Genomic DNA, 25251 nt, shown 5'->3' with positions numbered 1-25251 from the left:
CATTGCCTCTGTCTGGCAAGGGGACACGGGGAGAGGCCAGTTCTCTGAAATTTGCTGAAGAGGTTAGGAATAGATGTGTGGCATTCGCTGATTCTAAGATAATGTTAATGGTGCTCTTTAATCTTATGTTTCTGTCTTTTTACAGTAAGAAGCAGGCAGCCAGGACCCTCACCACAGTAGAATGGTGAGTATTCTCTCTCTTTCCTCAGACTATTTTATTTTCTGTAATCCTTCTGTCTTTTTTTGTGAAGCTGTCCTGCCCCTCCTGGACCTTGAGCTCTGTGCTACTCTGTTCAGCCTCTAAACAGGTTCATCTCTCCTGGAAATAAATTAGGGTTTCTTTAGGTTGCAAAACACCAGCCAACATACAGCACTGGGACAGGGAGCCTCTAGAAGTCTTTTCCTGCACATGCTATGTATGCTATACCTTCCCAATACTACCACTGGCTCTCATAGCCTTTCATAATGGCCCTTCTCTTACTTTTCTTGGGTGCCTGGTGGAAGCTCTCTCTTCTGGTCTGAAAAGCCAGGCCTCCTTTATCTCAAGATCCTTGCGCTTCCTAGTGAGCCCCTTGAATATTGTGGGTGCTCTACTGGGAGTGACTCCATCAAAACAGTGGGGTTTCTCCAGCTCTAAGATGCTGCTGTCTTTTAAGCTACTACACTCAGTAGCTGACTGGATATATAGCGGGATAGCACCCTCCAGGGGCCCAGAGAAGCACCGGGCTGCACAGGGGGTGAGGCTGGGGGTGAAAATGATCCTTATACCTTCCATTAACTGTAAATACCCTTCTCTCACCTCACATTCAGGGAACCCCTTAGCTAACCCCTGAGAACTAGGAGGAGGAAACATGAGATGAAGAGAGAACAGAGAGTTGCAGGCCCAGGCCCATACGGGCCCTTGCTCTGGCTGTATCTTTTCAGCTTCTTCGAGTGTCCCCTGTGCAGGTTAAGGAATTCAGTTGGTGAGAGGTCTCACTCCTTTCCTCCACAGGCATGGGGGTATATGGTTTTCGTCTCTTCCCTAGAAAGCCTGGTGGTCTTGGTTCCCACCAACTGATAGCCCCCTTACTCTTTTCTTCTGTGACTCTCTGAAAAGACCATGGGCTTTAGAGTGAGCGTAGTCTATTTTTGAATCCCAGCACCACTGCTTGAATAGTTTAGGTAACTCGCATATTTTCTTTCTAAGCCTGACCTCTCACCAGCAAAACAGTTAATTCTTGGAGAGTTGACAGGTTCTAGTGAGGTAATGTTTGCAGCCTGCCTGGCTCATAGCAGATGCTTAATACAATGTCAAGTTTTCTCCTATTCCCCCTTCCCCCCCAGAGCAAAACCAAAGCCCCAGTTCCTGAAAGTTACCAGGCACAGGAAGTGTGGGGTCCCAACCAGCTCCTTCCGAGACTTTTGATGACACTTTGTTTGAGCCTGACTCCTCCTTATTCCTTCGCCCTCTACCCAACTCCCTCCATACCCTACTCCTGGGTTTCAGGTTTGTTTTGCATAGCTTTTGTGGTCCGTAGTTCCAGTCTTCTCTTTCCCAGCCTCCCAAAATTCTTCTCCAAGAAGGACTTTCTTATCTAGATGTCAGAGGATGTGAAACAGGGAGAGATGGAGATGAAGGGTAGGGTTGGGCAGGGGCCATGGACTAAAACACTTAAAGAACTTCCCTTTCAGGAGTGTGGAGTGGCCAACCTGGCATAGACCAGTGTCTGTTTGGAAGGGCAAAAAAGGGAGTGGGATTTAGTGATGTCATGGGATTGGAGGACACTGGTGGACAGGGGTGTGGTGGGTGGTGGTTTTGTAGGAAAAGGAGGAGGCCTTGAAACTGTAGGTGAGCCTTATCTTGGAAATTCAGGACAGGCACTGGGGGAACTCAGAGTGGGGAGGACATGGGGACAGAGTGTGAAAAGAGGGGTGTGGGCTGGTTCACTGAAAATATGGGAAGTGAAAGGATGTAGGAGGGCTTGCCTTACCCTCTGACGCGGTCTGGGGGCAGTCCCTCCGCCCAGACTGCGAAAGCCCCCAGACGTCCCCTGAGGACGCCCTAGCACGCGGCCGGAGGGGACCGCGAGGAGGGAGGAGTCTGGAGCCGTGGGCGGGCCTCGAGGATCCGCCCCCACCCCCTTCCTCGCCCGGCCCGGGGCGCTCCCCTCGTCTGGCTCCCCTCCCTTCCGCGCTCGTGCGGGAGGGCGGAGCCGGGCTAGCTCCATTGTGGAGAGGAGGGGAGAGGCGCGCGGGAGCCGCGCCGAGGCCCCGCCGCCAGCACGTTCGCCTCCTGGTCGCCGCGGCTGCACCTGGCGGGCCCCGCAGCCGTGATGCGGCCGGCGTCCGGCACTGGCGGGCAGCGCAGCGGCTCCGGGGTCATGTGTGCTGGTCCAGACCACCTGCGACCATGAGCCTGACCGCCCGCGTCTCCTGCTCCATGCTCAGCTGCTTCGTAAGTGTTGGCCTGGTCTGCGGGGGCCCGGGGGTCCCAGTGCTTGCTGCACCCGCAGCCCCGCCCAGCGCCAGCCCTTGCGATTCCGAATTTTGGCTCATCCCGCTTTCCATGGCCCCTGGCAGTGGAGGGTGGGGGGTTCCTTTTCTTTCTTGGACTTGCTTTCATCTTCGGGGACCGGGGATTATGGAAAGCGTGTGTGTGTATGTGTAAATTCTGTGACCCATCTTGGCCCCGCAGCCTCTGCCCTTGACTGCAGATCTTCAGGCCCCGCCCTGCAGGGGTACATCCCTTTACCTCCGCCTCTCCATCTTGGTCCCACCCGCAGCATCCTTGCTTGGGGATGTGGGATGTGACTGATCTGGGATGTTAGGGGGCCCGTCGGGGAGCACAGGATATCTGAGCTGTTTGCCTGGCTCCGGTCCCCTCCCCCTTCCACCACAACATACACACCTGACACGCCAGTCTTTTCTCCTTGACTGTCCCCCAGACAGCCTCTCTTCTCCATCTTCCCTGCCTCTGCAGGGCTCCTACCTCTGCATCGTTCCCAGTCCTCCCCTCCTCCCCCCCTCTGGCTTAATGCTCTTTCCCAGCTTCCCCCATCTGTCCTCTCAGATGTTCCCACCCCTCCCCTCCTTAACCCCCCCCCCCCCCACCGTGGGTGGCTGCCAGGCCTCCTCTCTCTCTCTCTCTCTCTCTCCCTCTCCCCCTGGTCTTCCTTGGGTCTCCTGGTTTCTCCCAGACCTGTGGGAGAAACGGGTGAAGAAATCCCCTCTTCACCCCTCCCTGCTGGTTGGGAGAGGAGTTACTTCTGCTTGCTGTGGGTATTCCGTAGGAATTCCCCTCTGATCGGCAGGCAGGGCAGGTTGCTTGGTAGGTGGTGGGGGCTCTTCAGCACTGAGGGCCTAACTGGAAGATAAGCTCAGCTCCAAAACACATCCTTCTTTTGAAAACATCCATGAAGGCCCTCTAGAGGCATGGGACTGAATCCCCCAACCTGCTCCTCTTTGTCTCCTTCACCTACCAGAGTGAAGAGTCTGTGGCCTTAGGTGCCTGCTTTCCCTCCTGTCTCCATAACCAGCTGCTACACCTGCTTCCTTTTTTTCAGGGCGGCACTCCCCATTCCCACTTCTGTCTTTCCCTCACATTGTTGCCTGTCTTTTTCTTAGTTTTCTCTCTTCCTCCATTTGGGAAATTTTGGTTCTATTTGGTTCTGCTGCTCTTCGAGGAGTGCAGACTCCCAGTTCCTCTTTGGAGCTTACTCTTCCCTTAGGCTGAATGGGCTTGAGTATCCCCTCCACATCACCCCTCCCACCAAGCCAGTCCTCTTTTCCGTCCTCTGGTGACCAAACCTTTATCAGGGTGTACGGGGTGTATGCAGGTTTATTGAGGGGAGGGGAGCAGAATGAGGTCTGATGGGCCGAGTGGAGCCTGGTGACTTAGGGCTGAGGCCTTCCCTACAGGGTGAGGAGGGGCCCCCCAGCCTGGAGTACATCCAAGCCAAGGATCTGTTTCCCCCCCAAGGAACTAGTGAAAGAGGAGGAGAATCTGCAGGTAAGGAGGAGGTGGGGGCCCAGGGTGGGTGGAGCTCTCTGCCAAATTAAAAACACCTTTCCTTCCCTCCCCCTAAACAACATCTCCAAAGGGATCCAGTAGTGGGGCTTTAGCTTCCTGTTTCCGGGTCTCTTGAGGGAGGGGAATCTGTCTGTACTTGCGTTGTGGAGCCTTTGGCCCCAGGGAAGGAAAGGCAGCTTTCCTGTGCAGCTGTTGCCTGGTGCTGTTACTGTGGAGAGGATTCTTCTGTTTTGCCTTGGCCCAGCTTTTCCAGAGGGGATCCCATGGGTCAGGGTTGGGGAGGGGAACGGAGGGGTGGACTGAGGGTTCCTCTGGAACTCTCCTCTTCCTGGACTGAGGGTTCCTCTGCCCCTCGACAGGTGCCCTTTACAGTGCTGCAGGGTGAGGGAGTGGAGTTCCTGGGCCGGGCAGCTGATGCCCTCATTGCCATCTCCAACTACCGGCTGCATATCAAGTTCAAAGATTCTGTCATCAACGTGAGTTTCTGTCTTGTTCTCCCACACCCAAGGCAGAATCCCTGCCTGGTTCAAGGTGAGATTGCTCCAGTGCTGGTCTTGATCCTGTCTCCAGATGAAGTTGGGGTTCCCTTCTTTTTCTTGCTTACTTTTTGCTTTCCTGCTATGGATCTGTCTTTCTGCCTCTCCCTTCTTCTTCCCTCCCCTCTTCTCTCTTTCCTTTACTCTGTTGCTGACCCTTCTAAGGGGGCACAGTGGCATTGTTGGGAAGAGTGCCACTTACAACTGTGTGACCTTGTTTAAATCACCCAAGGCTTAATTTCCCCCCGAATAATTTGGCCTGAAAATATCTGCCTTGTGGGGTTCTTGTGATTATTCTTTAAGGTCACATAGGTAGAGGACCCTGCACAGTTACCAGGCACTCAGCTGGCCCTCAGTTAGTGTCAGCTTCCTTCCTTGTGTGGCTACATCGGCATCTAGGCTGGGATGGGCACGAGGAGTGACAGGAGCTGAGCTTTATTTTTCCCTTCCTCTAAAGGTCCCCCTCCGGATGATTGACACTGTGGAGAGCCGTGATATGTTCCAGCTGCACATTGCCTGCAAGGACTCCAAGGTGGTGAGGTGAGAACAGTGGGGCTACACTCAGGTCCTGTGGCCCTGGTCCTGCCCAGACCTCTCTAATGCAGGGTTTCTCTGGAGCAAGAAGGAAAAATACTGTCTCACTTCCCAAGAAAAGGTAGAAACCCTCTCTTGCTGGGGAGGTCACTTCCTGACCCACAGTATCTTGATCTGAAAAAATGGGGATAACGTATAGCTCATGGAGTTGCCATAGGGATTAAACAGGGTAGTGAAGGTGAAGGCACCTAGGGTTGGCATTGTGGGTTGATTTATTAATTCACTTAACATACATTTATTGACCCCTCTACTCTATGGCAGACTGTTATAGGCACTGGGAATATAGCAGAGTACTAGTAAAAAGAATTTCCTGCCTTCGTGGGGCTTATATTCCAATGGGTAGTTACCAGCAGTAAATAATGAATAAAATATGTTAAATGGTAGTAAACGTAAAGGTGAAAAGTAAAGCGGGGAAAGGGAATACGGAGTGCTGTGGGGGTAGAGTTGTAGCTCTAAACACTAGGATCAGAGAAGGTTGCATTGAAAAGGTGACATTTGATTCAAGATTTGAAAAAAATGACCATGTAGATATTTGAGTGAAGAGGATGGCAGACAGAACAGTGCATGCAAAGGCCCTGAGGTGGGTATTTCACTTGGCGTATTGGAAGAATAGCAAGAAGGCTCGTGTAGCTGGAGTGGAGAGCACGTGGGTGAGAGTAGTGGGATATAAGATCTGAGAGGTAAGGTGTGTGTCAGAGTGTCGTAATGACTGGCCTTTACTTTGAGGGAAATGAGAAACCACTGCAGGGTTTTGAGTAAAGGAGAGATATGATCTGATTAATGTTCTGTAGAATCACTCTGGCTGCTCTGTTGAGAAGAGATGGAAGGGGGTCAGACACAAAGGCAAGGGCAGAAGCTGAGGGGACTAGTTAAGAAGCTATCGTAGTTAGCCAAGCAAGAGAGTGTGGGGACCTGGCTAGGGTGGTAGTGGCCAAAATGGCAGGACGCATTCAGATTTTTAAGGGGAGAGAAGACAAGATTTGCTGACAGATTGGATATGAGAGAAAGAGGAGTCTGGAATGACTCCAAGGATCATTAAAAGAGTGTCCAGAAAAAAAAAAGAGTGCCCACTTTAGAGTCTGTCCTGTATGTGCTCAGGACTGTAGGGATTCAGAAGGAGAACCCACACTGGCCTTCTCTTCCAGGAGGTTGGGGTCTAGTTGCCAAAGGAAGACTTAACAGTAGCAGTATGCTATGGGAAAACTTACTGTTCAAAACTCTCAAGCATATTAAGACTAAGAGAAGAACGGGTCTGTAAAATGGAGTGGGCTTGGAAGGCTTCAAGGAAGAGGGGGGACAGGACTGTCTTCAAAATGTCAGTAGGACGTGGCTTGGCTGAGAGGGGGCATTATCAAGCGGAAGTGAAGAAACAAGGAGACAGGAATGGTGTGAACAGGACTTCCTGCCTGCAGCAGGAGTCATGAGAGAACATGGAGTACCAGGACATTCAGGGACATGTGGTAGAGTTTGGATTTGATGTAAGGAATGGTAGGGCCCCATTTGAAGGGATAAGTATGTCCCAAGGACTAGAGTTCTTGGAAGACAGTTGTCAAAAAGGTAAATTCTCTTGGGTGTTGGCCAGTGTCCCTGGTCCTCCCTTGGGCCCCTGTGCCTTACCTCCTGCTTTAAATCCTCCCCTCCCCACAGCCTTCCTGTGGGCCTTGTTTTTGACCCTTATGTCCCCAAGGCACACCTGCCCCTTGCCTCACTCTGTGGCTTCTTGCCTTGGCAGGTGCCACTTCTCCACTTTCAAGCAGTGCCAAGAGTGGTTGTCACGGCTAAGCCGGGCCACGGCGCGACCTGCCAAGCCTGAAGACCTCTTTGCCTTCGCCTACCATGCCTGGTGCCTGGGGCTGACTGAGGAGGACCAGCATACCCACTGTGTCAGCCAGGTAAGGCCAGGCTGTGTTTCATTTGGGAGGCTTCATATCTTGATTCTTAACCCTCCTCCACCCACGGACATGGTGCACTTGGATGCTGACAGGCAGGCACGGGGGCTGTGTTGCAGGAGAGCACATACGATGTCGGCAGGAGGCTGAGCTCACGAGGATGGGCTTTGATCTGCAGAATGTCTGGAGAGTCTCCCACATCAACAGCAACTACAAGTGAGAGGGCAGGGGGAGGAGAACCAAAATATCAATCCAGACTCAGATCTCGCTGGGCCGAGTCCCTGGTTCTGTGAGAGAGGAGGACTCCTTATCTCTCTTCCCACAAAGCCATCCCTGGGGATCTTGTCATCATAGGCCTTAGATTGCGCTTGGTGACCCCATCTGGTCTCTTCACAGATTGTGCCCCAGTTACCCACAGAAGCTCCTGGTTCCTGTGTGGATCACAGACAAAGAGCTGGAGAATGTGGCTTCCTTCCGCTCCTGGAAGCGGATCCCGGTGGTTGTGTATAGGTGAGGCAGCAGGGGACAGGAAGTAGGGAGGACATTTTTTATGCAAGAAAGAGTCAAAAGTGGAGATTTTGCCTGGTTGAGTAGGAATTGATACCCTGCAGGAAATGAAATAGTTTCCAATCAAAAACTACCTTGGCTTTTTTCTTCTAAAGATGAGGCTTTTGGAGGATATATTCACTTTACTTTTTGGGGAGGGTGTGTGTGTGTGTGTGTGTGTGTGTGTTTATAAAATGTTGCATTAATGTGTGTACAATGTTGTGTGTGTAAATTGTCGCATTAGAACCGGGGTTGGCCAACTATGGCCCAGTGAACCAAATCCAGCCTGCGGCCTGTTTCATGTACAGCCCAGTGCTATGAATGGTTCTTATATTTTTAAAGGGTTGCTGCTATTTTTTTTTAAACAAACCAAAAAGAAAGAATGCGTGACAGAGACAGGCTGTAACATGTGAAGCTGAACATTTATTGTTTCTTTACTAAAAATGCTTGTGGATCCCCTGCACTAGAACACTGTAGCAAAAATAGAGTGAGACAGATAGTAGCTGTGAGGTTTGGAGTTATTCTGCTCTGGGCTCAGGCTTGTTCTCCTGCTGGGTGTCGGTACCTGGAACAGGTGCTGTGCAGAGTCAAGAAGTCAAGGTCACCTTGGGAACACAGAGAGCATCCGAGAAATGTGTGTGACAGTGCTTTGTAAACTGTAGAGCCCTCTGGATATGTCAAGGGTTTTTGGTTGTTAGTGTGGCCTGGGTGAATGGGTAGCCCCTGTTGGCTCTGGAGATCTTGGTCTGGCCCCCTAAGGCCTTGGCAGTAGGCCCGGGGTGGGGGGGTCGGTGGGTGCTGCAGATGGCAAAGGAATGATGGTTTCTTCCCTTCGTCAGACATCTCCGCAACGGGGCTGCCATTGCCCGCTGCAGCCAGCCAGAGATCAGCTGGTGGGGCTGGCGCAATGCAGACGATGAGTACCTGGTCACATCCATCGCTAAAGCCTGTGCCCTGGACCCGGGGACAAGAGCCACTGGGGGCTCCCTCAGCACTGGGAATAGTGATGCCAGCGAGGCATGTGACACTGACTTCGGTAAGGTGTTGTGGGCGGTGCTGACCCCCTGGAGAGCCCCCACCTTGGCCTTACTGGCTTTTAGGGAGCCCCTCCCTACCCCCCACCTCGTGAGAGGATGGGAAGAAGATGACAACACACAGGGTGCCAGGGTCTCTGCCCTTTGGGAGGCTGTAGGAGGACCGGAGTATCCAGTTGTCTGTTCTTCTCTACTGAAAGTGTGTGCCAGGGTAGGGTGATGCTGGGCTGGCTGACCCAGGGTCTTCTCCCTGCTGTGTGTTTAGATTCCTCCTTGACCGCATGCTCTGGAGTAGAGAGCACCGCAGCCCCCCAGAAGCTACTGATCCTGGACGCTCGCTCCTACACAGCAGCAGTGGCCAACCGGGCCAAGGGTGGAGGCTGTGAGTGCGAAGGTATGGCTCTTACAACCCCCGCCACGTTCCCCACACACCCTGTCTGTAGTCGGTCTGCGCTCTGGGTGGCCTGCGCTCTGGGTGGCCTCGATGAGGAGGGGCCTGGGGGCAGGTTGTACAGTGGAAAGAGCCAGACAAACTTGGCTTAGAATCAGGACTCTGCTTCTTATCTAGCAGTGACTCATTCACTTCATCGTTCTCAATTTTATTATCTTATCTGTAAATTAGGGATGATCATAAAAATTATCAGCATAGAACAGCTACTGTATATTGAGAATTTACTGTGTGTTGTCATTACGAGTAGTACCGTGACTATCACTCGTTGGTAATGTCCTTGTTACTGCTGTCAGCATGTGGCACCTGAGCATCTGGAGCTGAGTGGTCCCCCAGCCCGGGGAAGCCTGGTCCATGGGGACCACTCTCGTCCTGGATGGCTGTTTCTGGGACGTGCTCTTAGGCTCCACCCTCGTCTGTACGTCTACAGAGTACTACCCCAACTGTGAGGTCGTGTTCATGGGGATGGCCAACATTCACGCCATCCGGAACAGCTTCCAGTATCTCCGGGCTGTGTGTAGCCAGATGCCCGACCCCAGCAAGTAGGTGGTCCCTGCCTGCCCCTGTTCTGTCCTCCCTTGTCTTGTCCTTCATCCAGTTCTTCTGGTTCTTAGAAGATGAGCTGGGCTAATGGGAGGTGTGGCGGTATGGGAAACCTGAGGGCCTGGTGCAGCGGGCCGGTTCCAAGAGCACATCTTTTGCTCATTGGCCAGCACTGGAACAGCCACAGCACACCGGGTTCCTTTGGTTTGGATCTGAAGTCCTACTTAAAGAACACAGAGAACTGGGGAAAGGATGGCTAAATGTGATGCTTCCCGCTCCTCCCTCGGTGCTCAGTCCCTTGTGTGCCTTGGGTCTTTTCTTCTTTACCTCCCTGCCAGGTAGCTCCTGGCAGAAGGGCCCCACACTGGACCTCTTGGCTTCAGCCCTCCCTGGGGACTTCATTCGGTGTGGCTGGCGTGGGTGGCAGAGAGACCGTTGGAGCCTCAGTGCCCTTGGTGACAGGCTTGATTTCTGCTCTCCTGTAGCTGGTTGTCAGCCCTGGAGAGCACGAAATGGCTGCAGCACTTGTCAGTGATGCTCAAGGCTGCCGTGCTCGTGGCTAATACCGTGGATCGGGAGGGCCGGCCTGTGCTGGTGCACTGCTCCGACGGCTGGGACCGGACGCCACAGATCGTAGCTCTGGCCAAGATACTGCTGGACCCATATTACAGGACACTGGAGGTACTGGGTGGGCTTGGGCAGGGAAGACCAGAGGGAAAGGAGGGTGGGGAAGGTGTTGGGCCCTCTGGATCTGTCTTGGGGATCTTTTAGTAGAGGACATTGGTGGCTTTGAGTCCTCTCCTAGGATCAGTTCTGCTCTTCCCTATAGCTGTCAGCTCCCTGCCTTGGGCATCCCCTGGGGAGTAGCACACTAGCCTTTCCAGAAAGGCCCTATGCTTGGCCTCTCTTTTCTGCAGGGCTTCCAAGTTTTAGTAGAGTCTGACTGGCTAGATTTTGGACACAAGTTTGGAGACCGCTGCGGCCACCAGGAGAATGCAGAGGACCAAAATGAGCAGTGCCCGGTGTTCCTCCAGTGGCTTGATTCTGTTCATCAGCTGCTCAAGCAGTTCCCCTGCCTGTTTGAGTTTAATGAAGCATTCCTGGTAAGTCCTCCGCTACTGGTAAAGCCTGTGACCCGGGGCGGGGGCAGGGGAGAAGTGGCCGAGGCTCCCAGGTGTGAGCTAGTGCGGCCTTCTAGGTCAAACTGGTGCAGCACACGTACTCCTGCCTCTACGGCACGTTCCTGGCCAACAACCCCTGTGAGCGAGAGAAGCGCAACATCTACAAGCGGACCTGCTCTGTGTGGGCTCTCCTGCGGGCTGGCAATAAGAACTTTCACAACTTCCTCTACACACCTGGTTCTGACATGGTAAGTCCCCACCCTTGTTCTGTGGCCCCTGCTTGGAGAGCTCCAGGGAGAACAGCCTGAGCAGTGGGGAGAATGAGGGCTGAGAGAAAGAAGAGGGACCTGGACTGGCTCACAAAACACTGGCATGGGGCTGCTTCCCTAGGTCCTGCATCCTGTGTGTCATGTCCGGGCCCTGCACCTCTGGACAGCTGTTTATTTGCCAGCATCGTCTCCATGTACACTCGGGGAGGAGACCATGGATCTCTACCTTTCTCCAGCGGCTCAGAGCCAGGAGTTCTCTGGCCGCTCTCTGGACAGGTAACAAGAGTCTTTCTTGCTCTCTCCTCTCTCCACTAGAAAGGCAATGATTGCTTTGTGCCTCACCTCATGTTCTCCTTTTTTTTTTTTTTTTTTTTTTTTTTTTTTTTATAAGATATTTCAAAGCAACTTCTTGTCTCAGTTGAAGGAGAGACTTGGCCCAAGACTTACAGCTAGCCGGGAGGGCACTCTGGATGTTTTCAAGGTCCTCTCTTAAGATAAGATTGGTTACCTTCTTTCCTGGAGCTATCACCCTATGTGACATAGTTAAGCAGGGGAGAGGAGAACAGAGAAGAAAGGACTATTTCAGGAAGGTTTGTGGGAATGGTCTTGATTTATGTTCACTACAGAAGACATTGAGGTACTTGCTATCTTAGTAGTAGTGTGACCTTTGCTATATGCAGCAGTAGCTTCTGGAAGCATCTGATTCTCAGGGAGGTGGGTTCCCAGAAGAGGGTGGTCTTCCCATTCTCCCTCAGAAAAAGGCCAGAATTTAAAGGCAGACATAAAAATTAAAGTTATCTTCTGGCTAAATACTTGGGGGAAATAGAATGGTTGTTGGTTACATTATAAGAGTAATGCATGTTCCTATTAAAAAAAAGGCGAGGGGCGCCTGGGTGGCTCAGTCGGTTAAGCAGCTGCCTTTGGTTCAGGTCATGATCTGGTTCTGGGATTGAGCTCCGCATTGGGCTCCCTGCTCAGTGGAGAGCCTGCTTCTCCCTCTCCCTCTGCCTGCCGCTTTGCCTACTTGTGTAGGCAACTGTACCTCTCTGTCAAATAAATAAATAAATAAAATCTTTTTTAAAAAAAATCAAACAGTGTACATGTAGAAAATGAAAGTCTCCTTCTCAGACCCTTGTCCCCACAGGCGTCCACTGCTAACACTCCGGTGCCTGTGCTTCCATATGTTTATTTCTACATAGATACAGCCACACTGTCACACTGTCATGTAGAAACATTTTTGGGGCACCTGGGTGGCTAGTTTGTTAAGCTTCTGACTCTTGGATATCTGTCCAGGTCATGATTTCAAGGTCATGGGATCTAGCCCCATGTTGGGCTCTGTGTTTAGCAGGGAGCCTGCTTGAGATTCTCTCTCTCCCTCTTCCTCTGCCCCTTCCTCCCATGTGTGTACATGCTCTCTCTCTCTCAAAAAAAGAAACATTTTTTTTTAAATATTTTATTTATTTATTTGACAGAGATCACAAGTAGGCAGAGAAGCAGGCAGAGATAGAGGAGGAAGCAGGCTCTCCATTGAGCAGAGAGCCCGATGCGGGGCTCGATCCCAGGACCCTGGGATCATGACCTGAGCCGAAGGCAGAGGCTCAACCCACTGAGCCACCCAGGCGCCCCAAAAAAAGAAGAAACATTTTAAGATGCTGAAAAACAGAATCATACTTTGCATACTGTTCTGCAGATTGTTTTTCCCATGTTGTGTTAGGCTGTCACCCCTCTAAAGCACATATAAAGCTGTTTTATTGCTTTAGCGACGCATATAACAGTCTAAAATTAGAGTGTAGCATAACTTATATAACCAGTTTACTATTGGCCATTTAGGTGATTTCTGTTTTTTTTTTTTTTTATTGTTTTTTGGGATTGCTTTAACATTCTTTTTTTTTTTTTGCTTTAACATTCTTAACTATGTGTATGTTTTTGAAAATAGTTGTGGGTAAAATACACATTATATTTACCATCTGAACCATTTTTAAGTGTACATTTCAGTAGTATTACTTTATATGTGTTATCTTTGCATTTGTGCTAATATTTTTGCCAGATAAATTCCTAGAAATGAAAATGTTGGGTTCAAAGGATATGTACATTTCAAATTTTGATCTTTATTGATGGAGGATTCTTAACCAACTGAGCCACCCAGGCGCCCTTGATGGAGGATTCTTAAAGTATAACTTAAGATATTGGTTGAATATTATAAAGGAAAACAAAAAGGCCCACTCCCCCCCTAAATTATTGGTTTTAGCGTCTTGAGTCCATGGTCAGGGCCCATGGATAGGTTTCAGGAATTCTGTGATTTTCTTCCTTCCCCAAACTATGCAGAGTTTGGGTATAGGTTCATAAGTTTATTTTTCCAGGGAGAGGACCCAGAACTTATGAAATTCTGGGTAAGTTCTATCACTCATTTAATAATCACTGCCTTAAATTAATACCTAATCTTTCTTTTCTCTTCCTTCCTTTCTTTCTTCCTTCCTCTCTTCCTTTCATTCTTTCTTATTTTATTTATTAGAATGCTTGGCTGGCTTAGACAGTTAAGCTTCTGCCTTCGGAGCAGGTCACAATCCCAGGGTCCTGGAATCAAGACATTCGTTGGACTCCCTGCTCAGTGGAGAGCCTGCTTCTCCCTTTCCCTCTGCCTCTCCCCCTGCTTGTGCTCTCTCTCTCTCAAATAAATAAAATCCTTACAAAAATTTAAAAAATAAAGGTATTTTTTATTTGAGAGGGAGAGAGCAACCATGAGCAGGGGGAGGGGCAGAGGGAGAGGGAGGAGCAGACTCCCTGCTGAGCAGGGAGTCCAGTGTGTGTGGGGTGGTGGGTGTTGATCCCAGGACCCCAAGATCATGACCCAAGCTGAAGTCAGATGCTTAACTGACGGAGCTACCCAAGTGCCCCTAATATCTAATTTTTCAATTCAGTAAATGTTTCTTTAATACCCACTAATTCTCTAGTACCGTACAGGTTTGTGGCCTGTATAAATGAAATAGAAGATATTGATCCTATTTAAGATACTTTGTAAAACCTATAATAAGACAGACATAGGACAAATAGAGATCAGTTCTAAGTTAGCATCTAAGCAAATAAGAATGTGTGTAGTTCAGGGGCGCCTGGGTGGCTCAGTGGGTTGAGCCGCTGCCTTCGGCTCAGGTCATGATCCCAGGTCCTGGGTTCAAGCCCCACATCGGGCTTTCTGCTCAGCAGGGAGCCTGCTTCCTCCTCTCTGTCTGCCTGCCTCTCTGCCTACTTGTGATTTCTCTCTGTCAAATAAATAAATAAATAAAAATCTTTAAAAAAAAAAAAAAAGAAGTGTGTAGTTCAAAGCTATTGGGAGAAATGAGAAGTTAGAAAGGGGTCATTTGGTGACTATTTACTTAGAGAAGTTTTCATGGAAGACCAGGCAGGAGCCTTGGCTCTTTTGTGTCTCTAGCATCTGGCTCGGCCTGGCACATAATAGGTGCTTTAGTAAGTGTTTAAATGAACAAACAAATGAATGGAATAAAGGGAGTTGTGAGCTTGGTAACAAGGTAGTGGGGAGGGGTCCAAAGGAATTACATTCATGAAAGATAGCTTAATAAACAAAAGAAGAACCTATCTAGAGTTGGTGGGGATTAAGAAGGAGCCATTTTGAGGACCCAAAAGAAACACAGGATAGTTCATTGAGGGCTTAAACATTATCCTGAGGACTTTATTTAGATTCAGTTGTCAATAGTTAAGTCATTGTAGGAAGTCACTGTGAACTGGTGACAACGGGATTTTTGGAGAATGAGTCAGTGAGGTGGGTAGTTGGAAGCACAGAGATCAGCCAACACTATTGTAATTCAGATATGAAGAGGAGAGTTTGGAAAGAGGATTAAAATCAGAGACTTGGGCGCCTGGGTGGCTCAGTGGGTTAAGCCGCTGCCTTCGGCTCAGGTCATGATCTCAGGGTCCTGGGATCGAGTCCCGCGTCGGGCTCTCTGCTCAGCGAGAACCCTGCTACCCTCTCTCTCTCTCTGCCTGCCTCTCCGTCTACTTGTGATCTCTCTCTGTCAAATAAATAAATAAAATCTTTAAAAAAAAAATAAAAAAATAAAAAAAATAAAATCAGAGACTTGTAGAGAAGTCATTAGCAGACTATGGAGTGACTGAATATGGGAAAGTAGAAGTAAAGAATAGAGGGGACCTATCAAAGACGGGTCCTGAGTCTCTGAGCTTAGAAACTAGGTGGATATTGACACCAACCCAAAGACATCGGGAAGTTGAGAAGAGTCAGTTTGGGCAAGAGAAGGAGAAACAGGCAGGTTGGGATTGAAATATTAGCAAAGAGAAAGTATACAATAGGCAGTTCAAGATGGAGTTGGATTTGGAGGACCAAGTAGTATGCAAATGCTTTCTCTAACACCTGACCTGACTTATCTTTGGTTTTACCTTTCCCTAGATCAAAAATACCCTGTGTTCTGTTCTCTTTTCCACTGAAGTTCAACATATTCTGCTATATCCAGCTCAAATCTACCCTCTCTCTGTGGCCCTCCCTGATCACCCTAGCAGGACAAGTTGTCTTTGTTCTAAACTCCTCATGCATTATTGTCTCTATCAACATTATTATTACGATCATTAAAAATTTTATGTATTTAATATTTATTTATTTATTTATTTATTTATGAGAGAGAGCGCGCGCGCGTGCTTGCGCACATGTGAGTAGGGGGAGGGGCAGAGGGAGAGGTAGAGAATCTCAGGCAGACTCTGTGCTGAGGGCAGAGAGCAACACAGGGTTGATCCCAGGAACCGAAGATCATGACCGGAGCCAAAACCAAGAGTCGGGAAGCTTAACTGACCGAGTCATCCAGGTGCCCCTTAACCAGCTTTATTGATTAAATCTTTTGTCCAGGTAGGAATCAGCTGTGGAAGATAGGAGACTATTGATATTGTTGAATTTGGGTCAAGAGTACATGGGAGATCTTCTTACTCTTCTACTTTTGTATGTTTGAAAGTTTCCATAATAAAAAAGTAAAACAAAAAAAGGAAAAAAAGAGAAAAAAAAGACAAAGTTAGCTGTGGTACTTTTTAAAAATACAGATACCTGGTTCTCATTCATAGGTCTTAGACGGGCCTGGTTGTCTGTATATCTAGAAAAATCTATAGGAGCTCCTAATGTACACCAGATATTGAACCCCACTGGTCTGTTGCATTCAGTTGGTACCTAGCAGTGGATACTTGATGTTAGATTTTAAGATCATTTATTCATCTCTCAAAATTGTTTGATTGGCTGGTGGTAGGGATTCAGATAAGATAGTGCTGCCCTCAAGGCACTTTCAGAGAAGGAGATAAATAAGTAAACAGTAAGTGTAACAATATGACAACTACTGAGCAATGTGCTTTGAAATAAATTGTTTAATCAGCTTTAAGAGGTGGGTACTGTTACTTTTCTCCGAAGATGATGAGGGAACTGAGGCTTAGAGAAGTTAAGTTCGCATTGTTAAAAAATCACCAAGCTGGGATTTGAGCCCAGGTTATGGGACCCCAGAGACTGTAATCATAACCATTGCTGTTGCCTTCCTGGAATTGTATACCACAAGACAAAAAACAAAATCAAAATCAAAATCAAAATTGATCACGAAAGTAAAATCATGGGGCACCTGGGTGGCTCAGTGGGTTGGGCTTCTGCCTTTGGCTTGGGTCGTGGTCTCAGGGTCCTGGGATCGAGCCCCACATTGGGTTCTCTGCTTGGTGGGGAGCCTGCTTCCCCCCGTCTCTCTCCCTGCCTCTTTGCCTGCTTGTGATGTATCAAATAAATAAATTAAATCTTAAAAAAAAAAAAAAAGTAAAATCACACATAAGAATCTTTAAAAGGGGGCGCCTGGGTGGCTCAGTGGTTAAAGCCTCTGCTTTCGGCTCAGGTCATGATCCCGGGGTCCTGGGATCGAGCCTCACATCGGGCTCTCTGCTCAGCAGAGAGCCTATCCTCCTCCTCTCTCTCTCTGCCTGCCTCTCTGCCTACTTGAGATCTGTCTGTCAAATAAATAAAAAATCTTTAAAAAAAAAAAAAAAAAGAATCTTTAAAAGGGGCGCCTGAGTGGCTCAGGGGGTTAAAGCCTCTACCTTCGGCTCAGGTCATGATCCCGGGGTTCTGGGATCGAGCCCCGCATTGGGCTCTCTGCTCGGCGGGGAGCCTGCTTTCTGCCTGCTCTCTGCCTACTTGTGATCTCTGTCAAGTAAATAAAATCTTTTTTAAAAAAAAAAAGGAATCTTTAAAAAACATAGTACGTTTAAAAATCACTTAAAAAATCAGCCATATTTTAACTCAACCTTTGAGGAATTTTTCTGCATGGGCTGGACTGACTAAGGCATCTGAAAATAGGAGTCTGATTAAGTTTCCATTGTTTCCTGGCAAGTTTCCCTGAAGTTTTCATTGCTCTAAGGACTTTTGAAATGTGTTAAAAATCAGACATTCTTGAAAATGTAACCCATTTGGTGTGCACGAATGCCTCTAGAACTCTTGAGTGCTTTATACTTGGGGAAGTTTCCACGGTAACTTCGGACTCCAAGGCATGCAGTGCTGCTAAGTGGTTGTAAAAGGCTGTCTTGGTTTCTGCTGTGAGGAAGGATTATTTATAATAAGGAAAGTAGTAAAAATGACAAGTGGTGTGTATAGTCTTAGTAAGTTTGATGTTGGCTGCCTATAGTTTGAATCCTTGTAGTGTCTCTGTAAGGTATAATTTATAATGATCATTTTATAGAGGAAGAAAGCACATGTCTGAAAGGTTAAATAACTCACTTGTAGTCATATGGCTAATCAGTGTCAGAACCAATATCATCTAGCTCTAGAATTGTCTTCCTTCTGTCTTACTGTGTATGGTAGAGGCAGCCGGACATTAGATTTCGGACTTGGGTATAGTCCTGGCCGGCACAGTAGGTTTAGAAGGCGTCAACGTAAAAGGCACTGAAATCACGAGTGGCTGAGATTGCCCAGGGAGATTGTGTAGGGTAAGGACTAATAACTGCTGGGGACAGATCCTGGCTTCTGGAGGCCAGAGTTCATGTCTTTCACTTTTTGCACAGTAGACTTGTTACAGTGGACATTGGTTATTTGTAATCGTAAATGTTCTTTCTTATGAACTCTGGCTTTGATGGTCTGATTCTATATATTGGAGGTGGCTCCCATTTACTGACCTGGAGGTGTTGTGTCTGTCATTCCAGATTACCTAAAACCAGATCTATGGATGATCTGCTTTCTGCCTGTGACACAAGCAGCCCCCTGACTCGCACATCTAGTGACCCGAACCTCAATAACCACTGTCAGGAGGCCAGAGTAGGCCTGGAGCCCTGGCACAGCAATCCTGAGGAATCCGAGACCTTCGTGGAATCTGGGGCAGGAGGTCCTCAGCAGACTATAGGAGAAATGGGTCTTCCTTCCCCTCTGCCCAGCGGCCAGAAAGACTACTTGAGCAATAAACCCTTCAAGAATCATAGAAGCTGTTCTCCAAGTTACAAACTGCTTAGTACTGCAGTGCCCCAGGAGATGAAGAGCAACATCTCTGATCCTGAGATTCAAGTCCTGGAAGAGACGACGACACCAGCTCTAGACCCTCCTGCCCACAATGAGCTGAGTAGGACTTTAGATGGCACGGAGGAACTACCTGAACCTTGTCCTGAAAAAGAAGCTGTCGGTGCACTCTCTGAAGTGGCTTCCAACAAGGGTCATGGAGTTTGTGATTTTCCTGAGTCTTCCCAGGACTCCCTTACAGGTGCCCCCCAACGTGCCCTGATAAATTCCATGCTAGGTGTGCCCTCCAGATGTGCTCCAGATCACAGTCTGGGTACCCTTTGCAACCCACTGAGTGCTACCTGCCAAACTCCTCCAGAGCCAAGCACTGACTTCCTCAGCCAAGATCCCCCGGGGTCTGTGGCAAGCATCTCCTACCAGGAACAGCCCAGTTCTGTGCCAGATCTGATTCATAAGGAGGAATACACTGGCAAAAGAGGGAATATTAGGAATGGGCAGTTACTGGAAAATCCTCGCTTTGGGAAAGTGCCATTGGAATTGTCCCGAAAGCCAGTTTCTCAGAGCCAGACCAGTGAGTTTTCTTTTTTAGGATCCAACTGGGACAGCTTCCAAGGAATGGTGACTTCATTCCCAAGTGGGGAGACCACTCCTCGGCGGCTGCTTTCCTATGGCTGTTGTAGCAAGAGGTCAAGCAACAAGCAGGTGCGGGCAACAGGGCCCTGCTTTGGGGGCCAGTGGGCTCAGAGAGAAGGGGTGAAGTCACCAGTCTGTTCTAGTCATTCCAATGGACACTGTACTGGTCCAGGAGGGAAAAATAACCGGATGTGGTTGTCCGGTCATCCAAAGCAGGTCTCCAGCACAAAGCCTGTTCCACTGAGCTGCCCTTCTCCAGTGCCTCCTCTCTACTTGGATGATGATGGACTCCCCTTTCCTACGGATGTGATCCAGCATAGATTACGGCAGATCGAAGCAGGGTACAGGCAAGAGGTGGAGCAGCTACGTCGACAAGTGCGTGAGCTTCAGATGAGGCTGGACATCCGTCACTGCTGTGCCCCTCCAGCAGAGCCGCCCATGGACTATGAGGATGATTTTGTAAGTTTCACCACTGCTGTCTGTCCATTCATTTATTCTGTTCATTCAGCCTCCCAACATTTATTCATTGGGTACTTGCTGGGTGCCAGTGAGTGTATTAGGCGGTTGGCCTGTAGGATGAAGGACATAGTCTGAAATCTCAAGGGGCTCACAGTGTATTGGGAGAGATAAACTAGAGGGAGAGACACAGAATGATGGTCTTAAGTGTTACCATGGAAGGAAGCATTAGGTGTTAGGGGCTGGGATGGAGTGCAGGCTATCCTGAAAAGGTAACGTTTGAGCTAAGTACTGAAGAATTTGTCATATTTGCCTAGGTAGACAGTGAAAAGGAAATACCATTCTCAAAAGCATGAAGGCAATAAGTACTCCAATGGGATGGCTTAATCAAAGGGGTAGGGTGTGTGTGTTTGTGTTGCGCGTGTGCACGTGCACACACGCGTGTATGTACATGCATGTACAGGTGTGCTAGGGCCATGCGGGAGGGAGTTGGGGAGTGAGGCAGGAGCTGATACTGGAGAACTAGACAGGGATACAGAGAACTAGACAGGACACAACTAGAAAGGTCAGCTAGAGATCCCTTGTTTGGATTCTACCCTTAAGGCAGCACAATTTTCGGCCACTATCGTGATAAGATTTGTATTTTAAAAATACTACCCTAGCAATAGTCTGTCAAGTGGATGAGGCAGTTGAAACCCAGGTTGGGAGGCTGGAAGGTGTTTTGGAATAACCCAGGTGAGAGATGATTAGGACTGTCTAGGCTTCACTGTGTTGGGAGCTCTCTGGTTTGGGGACACAGTTCTGGGGAGCTTCTACGAGTTAGCTTCTTGGCTACTGTATCCTGTCATGAACACAGGTACTTCTGTTCCTCCTGTTAAGACATTCCCACTTGCCTGTTGCCTGCTTGCTGGGACGGGATGGTCAGGACTAACAACTTACTATTCAGGGTGATGGTTTAAAACAGGAGTAAGCAAACTTTCTTGGTAAAGAGCCGTATATTATATATTTTAGACTTTGTGGTACATACAGTCTCTGTCCTACCTGTTCAACTCTGCTGTTACAGCACAAAACCAGCCACAGGCAATACGTAAATAAATGTGGCTTTCTTCCAATAAAACTTGATTTACAAAACCAGGCAGTGGGCTAGATTTGGCCTGTGAGCCTAGTTTCTGAGCCCCTGGTTTAGAATGTAATGAGAATATAATATTTTCATGTCGTGATAAAGCATATTGATTAAGAGCATGGGTCTGAAGCCAAAGTTAAGTTGACCCTTGAACAAATGCAGGGGTTAGGGTGCCAACCCCTCGTGTAGTCAGAAATCCCCATATAACTTTTGAGTCCTCAGAACTTAACTTTTTTTTTTAATTTTATTTTTAATAAACGTATTTTTATCCCCAGGGGTACAGGTGTGTGAATCACCAGGTTTACACACTTCACAGCACTCACCATAGCACATACCCTCCCCAATGTCCATAATCCCACCCCACCCCCAACCCCCCTCCCCCCCATCAACCCTCAGTTTGTTTTGTGAGATTAAGAGTCACTTATGGTTTGTCTCCCTCCCAATCCCATTTTGTTTCATTTACTCTTCTCTTACCAGAACTTAACTTCTAATAGCTCCTGCTGACCAGAAACATTACTGATAATACAGTCAACTAACATACATTTTGTACATTAGACATATTGTATGCTTTGTTCTTATAGTAAAGTAAGCTGGAGAAAAGGAAATGTTCCTGAGAAGATCGTAAGAAAGAGAAAATACATAGTACTATACTGTATTTCTTGAAAAATATCTGCATGGAAATGGACCCATGCAATTCAAACCTGTGTGGTTCCAGGGTCAACTGTACTAGGTTTAAATTCCAGGTTTACTGCTTACTATCTCTTGACTTTCTCAATGCTTGATTTCCTTATTTGTAAAAGAGGGATGACAATAATAATATACATCTAAGCTTCTTGGGAGGAATGAAAGAAGTACATGCATGTAATGTACTTAGAATAGTCCCTGATGCCTAGTAAACAATGAAGGTTAGTGATGGTGAAGATGGATTGATATCTTTGCCTTTTCTTCAGACATGTTTGAAGGAGTCCGATGGCAGTGATATAGAAGATTTTGGCTCTGATCACAGTGAGGACTGCCTTTCAGAAGCAAGCTGGGAACCTGTTGATAAGAAAGAGACTGAGGTATGTGCAGACAAATGCATAGTTACGTAAGTATGGTGTAAGTATATACTTACAAAATAGCAGTTCTCCTATTTCTAGCATGAGGAGTAGCATGAGTGACATGCTATACACAAGAGCTCTCTCCTAGATGATTGTCTTTTTAGAGGAAGGTAGTGGCCAACTATAAAGACAGACCTTGTTGTTTTCTCCTGAGATCCTTTCCTTGTTGCAGTGTTGCTCTTCCACTTGGTGACAAGGACCTGGAATTTTTCCTTGTGCCTTCTGTTAGGTGACTCGCTGGGTTCCAGACCATATGGCATCACATTGCTATAACTGTGACTGTGAGTTCTGGTTGGCCAAACGAAGACACCATTGCAGGTAAGATGTCCTGTAGGATTCTGTGTGGCTCATAAAGCAGCGACCTACATGTATAGCTAAGTTGAGTTAATCTGAAAATGGAAACAGCTTTATAGGGGTTTTTTTTGTTTTCGCCCAACTTTTCTCTTTATTTACTCATGTAAGGCCTTTTGGAGTATCATTCATTCTCCACATATGGGCATTTCTGATGAACTCTTCCCTCTTTGTGCTTTGGCAGAAATTGTGGGAATGTGTTTTGTGCTGGCTGCTGCCACCTGAAGTTGCCCATTCCTGATCAACAACTCTATGACCCAGTTCTCGTCTGTAACTCATGTTACGAACACATCCAAGTATCTCGTGCCAGAGAACTCATGAGCCAACATCTGAAGAAACCCATTGCTACAGCTTCCAGCTGAATGCCAGAGGAGATGACCTGTCCAATTTTAGCAGGTTTGAAGGGAGGATCTGCTTCAGGTGTAGTTTTGAAGGTTCCTTGGTATGGCTCATGAAATCACAGAGCTCAAAGTTATCGTCTTGAGAAATCCTCCTTGGTACCATAGACTGCAGCAGAGGAATTCCAGTTTGGCAGGAGGTCTTCTACTGGTGAGACCCTCACCTTGGGGTAATGGTCCTGGATCCAGACCGAGTCTGGAAGCTTAATGTTGAGTTGGTGACTCCCACTTTTCTCCTGGGGGGGGTCACAAGATGATGATTTCATAGATACTGCCTGATGATGTGCCCCAAACAGCAATAGAAAGGCATATGTATAACCAAACTCCAAGTGATAAACAGATTCATCTCTCCACCTTGAAAAAAGCAGATTCTAGTATATAAGATAGGAATTCCTATTTGAAACGAACTATATCCTGTTCCTCTGTGCTCTGTGTCTGTGCATGAAGGCTCAGTCTTTAGAGGCACTCCCTCTAGTTGCAGTAGTGCTGTCTTTCTGTGGAGTTGGTATAAAGACTGGTTCTGCAAGTGGAGGTTTTGCTGTGTCTTTTCACTTGGCTCATCAGCCAGCATCAGTGAATATTCACTTTAGAGCAACAGTTCTAAGGAGTGAGACATTTTGGGGAGCAGAGGAAAACTCTGCTGGTGTTCCGTTCTGGCAAAAATCTGTTATTTGGAGCTGTGAAGGCAGTAAGTAGTCTCTGTTACTCAGTGGCAGCTCTTGAGGTATGCACTGTGAAGAATGAGAAGGGAAAAGCAGAAATGATCCTTGTCAAATATTTGCTGATTGTGCCCTGCCCTTTGCGCCTGACTTTTCCTAGTTGTCCTGGTGCTAACACAGGAGTTACACCTTGATCCTCTCCTGGCATGAAAATAAAACAATGGTTTTTTGTTGTTGTTGTTGTTGTTGTTGTTCCATTGCCCACTTCCCTAATGTTGTCTTTCCCTTGGCTGCTGCCTCCTCTGGGTCACACTGCTTCTTATCCTGAACACTTGACACCTTGAGGGTAGAATTTAGCATTTGGTTTTTACCTCCTAGAATATGCTGTTTGGTATGTGAGGGTTTCAGTACAAATGCTGCTGTCTATTTCTGTGCACTTAACAATGGAACCCAAACAGAAGAGAATAAAGCCTTGATACCAAAATTGGGAGAGAAAATGCGTCCACTTGGACCAAACATTGGTGGGGTTTTTTTTTTGTGATTTTTTTTTTGTTTGTTTTGTTTTGTTTTTTGTCTGTCTGTTTTTTTGTTTTGGTTTCATCTTAATATGTACCAGTGGCACTTAACCAAAAGATACAGTGACATAGCCATGTACTGTGGTTGGGACAGATATAGTCTCCTTGACCTATAATGAAACCACTAGTATTTCCTTTATACATTTTCCTTCATCCATTGGTGTATAAAAGGTAAATTACACTTAGGCTTATTCTGTTTTAAAACTATGGTAGCTGTCTGTCTAACTGCTACTTTCATGTTGCTTCCTAGAAAAAAAATTTTCATTTGAAAATAACTAGGATCTGCATTTAGAACAAGAATTGTTACTTGTCCTGACCTTTTCTTCAGTCCTACAGAGAAGCATCTGTGCTTTTATACTTGTCATGGATGTAACCTAAAAAGTTTTGGCGTATTTAGGTCAGCCTAGCAGAACTTTTTTTCATTTAAATGGAGTTGAATAATGGAGATTTGTGTCTGGGAAATTCCTGAGATCATTGAAAAAGTAACAAACTATTCCTTGTCTCTGATATGTAAAATTCTCCTAAGCATTTTCTCAATCATTAAAATTTACTGCCAGTTGCGAGTGGCTTTTTAATTAACTTGACTTTCATTGCACTTCACTCTGCCCATTTTCAGGGGGAGTAAGATTGGTAACATTTGAGGAGACTGTATCTGTTTACTTTTGTGTGGCTGTTTTGAGGGACTGTCCCATCAGTGAACATACTGCATGGCCTTGGAGAGAGACTCTGGGCTCTCAGCTCAGATGTATTCATCAAATACTCCTTTCAGAGCTCTTGTGGGTGTAAGTGACATGATGTGGCCAAAAATCCAAACTGTGCAGTTGCGTTGTGACAAACATGCAATGTGCTGTAAAAACTCAATACAATTTAAATAAAATCTCTATATTAGTGCTGCTTTGTTGGGTCTTTTTATTCATTTTAATTTCCAAGAAAACTCAATACTCGTTTATTCTTTGACAAGACTAAAACATACTCCTTCCTCCCAACTATTTCCATTTCTAAATGGACTTCCTTTTTATCAGCACAGCACCTGCTATATTCTTATTTATGGATCGCTAGGAATTTATCCTATGGAAACTGTAGAATTCTATCCCATCTCATGTGAGGTTTATTTCTGTTTAATGGCTAAAATTGCACCAGCTGGTTGACCAGGCACACAGGATTGTATTTTTTGTCTTCCCATTCCCTCCTCAGAGGCACCTCAGTTCTCACTAAACCTGCCCTGAGCAAAAATATCGTGGTAAAAAGGTCTATTAAAAAACACATAAAATGGTACTATCTAAAAGGTGAATCGTTTACTCAGGTACCGTAGCCCCATCACCATTTTTATTTTGGAGAGACAAGCAATCAAACTGTTAGTTTATACTTATGGCTCCTCAGATTGTAGAGTTAGACCCTTTGTTCTCCAGAATGGCTGACTTTGAATTGCCAAGTGCACACTCTTTAAGAATTCGAAATCCGCGCCCCACACCCCCCCCCCA

At 47.3% G+C, this 25251-nt stretch overlaps 1 protein-coding gene across 1 annotated transcript; it reads left to right on the top strand.

The window, feature by feature from the left end:
- Positions 1-711: 711 nt before the first annotated feature.
- MTMR4 (myotubularin related protein 4) lies at positions 712-24661 on the top strand. Its single transcript, XM_047706910.1, is given in 19 exon segments — positions 712-2437; positions 3901-3948; positions 3950-3991; positions 4372-4488; positions 5006-5088; positions 6875-7023; positions 7127-7247; positions 7428-7541; positions 8417-8613; positions 8877-9005; positions 9490-9601; positions 10088-10283; positions 10520-10705; positions 10801-10971; positions 11114-11268; positions 18169-19567; positions 21638-21748; positions 22017-22105; positions 22323-24661. Coding segments are annotated over 19 exon segments (3642 nt in total). The 5' UTR covers positions 712-2392; the 3' UTR covers positions 22501-24661.
- The last annotated feature ends 590 nt before the right edge of the window (positions 24662-25251 follow it).

This window comes from Lutra lutra, chromosome 16 (genome assembly GCF_902655055.1).
Source record: "Lutra lutra chromosome 16, mLutLut1.2, whole genome shotgun sequence".
Classification (NCBI taxonomy): domain Eukaryota; kingdom Metazoa; phylum Chordata; class Mammalia; order Carnivora; family Mustelidae; genus Lutra; species Lutra lutra.
This window is presented reverse-complemented; position numbering and strand designations above follow the sequence as displayed.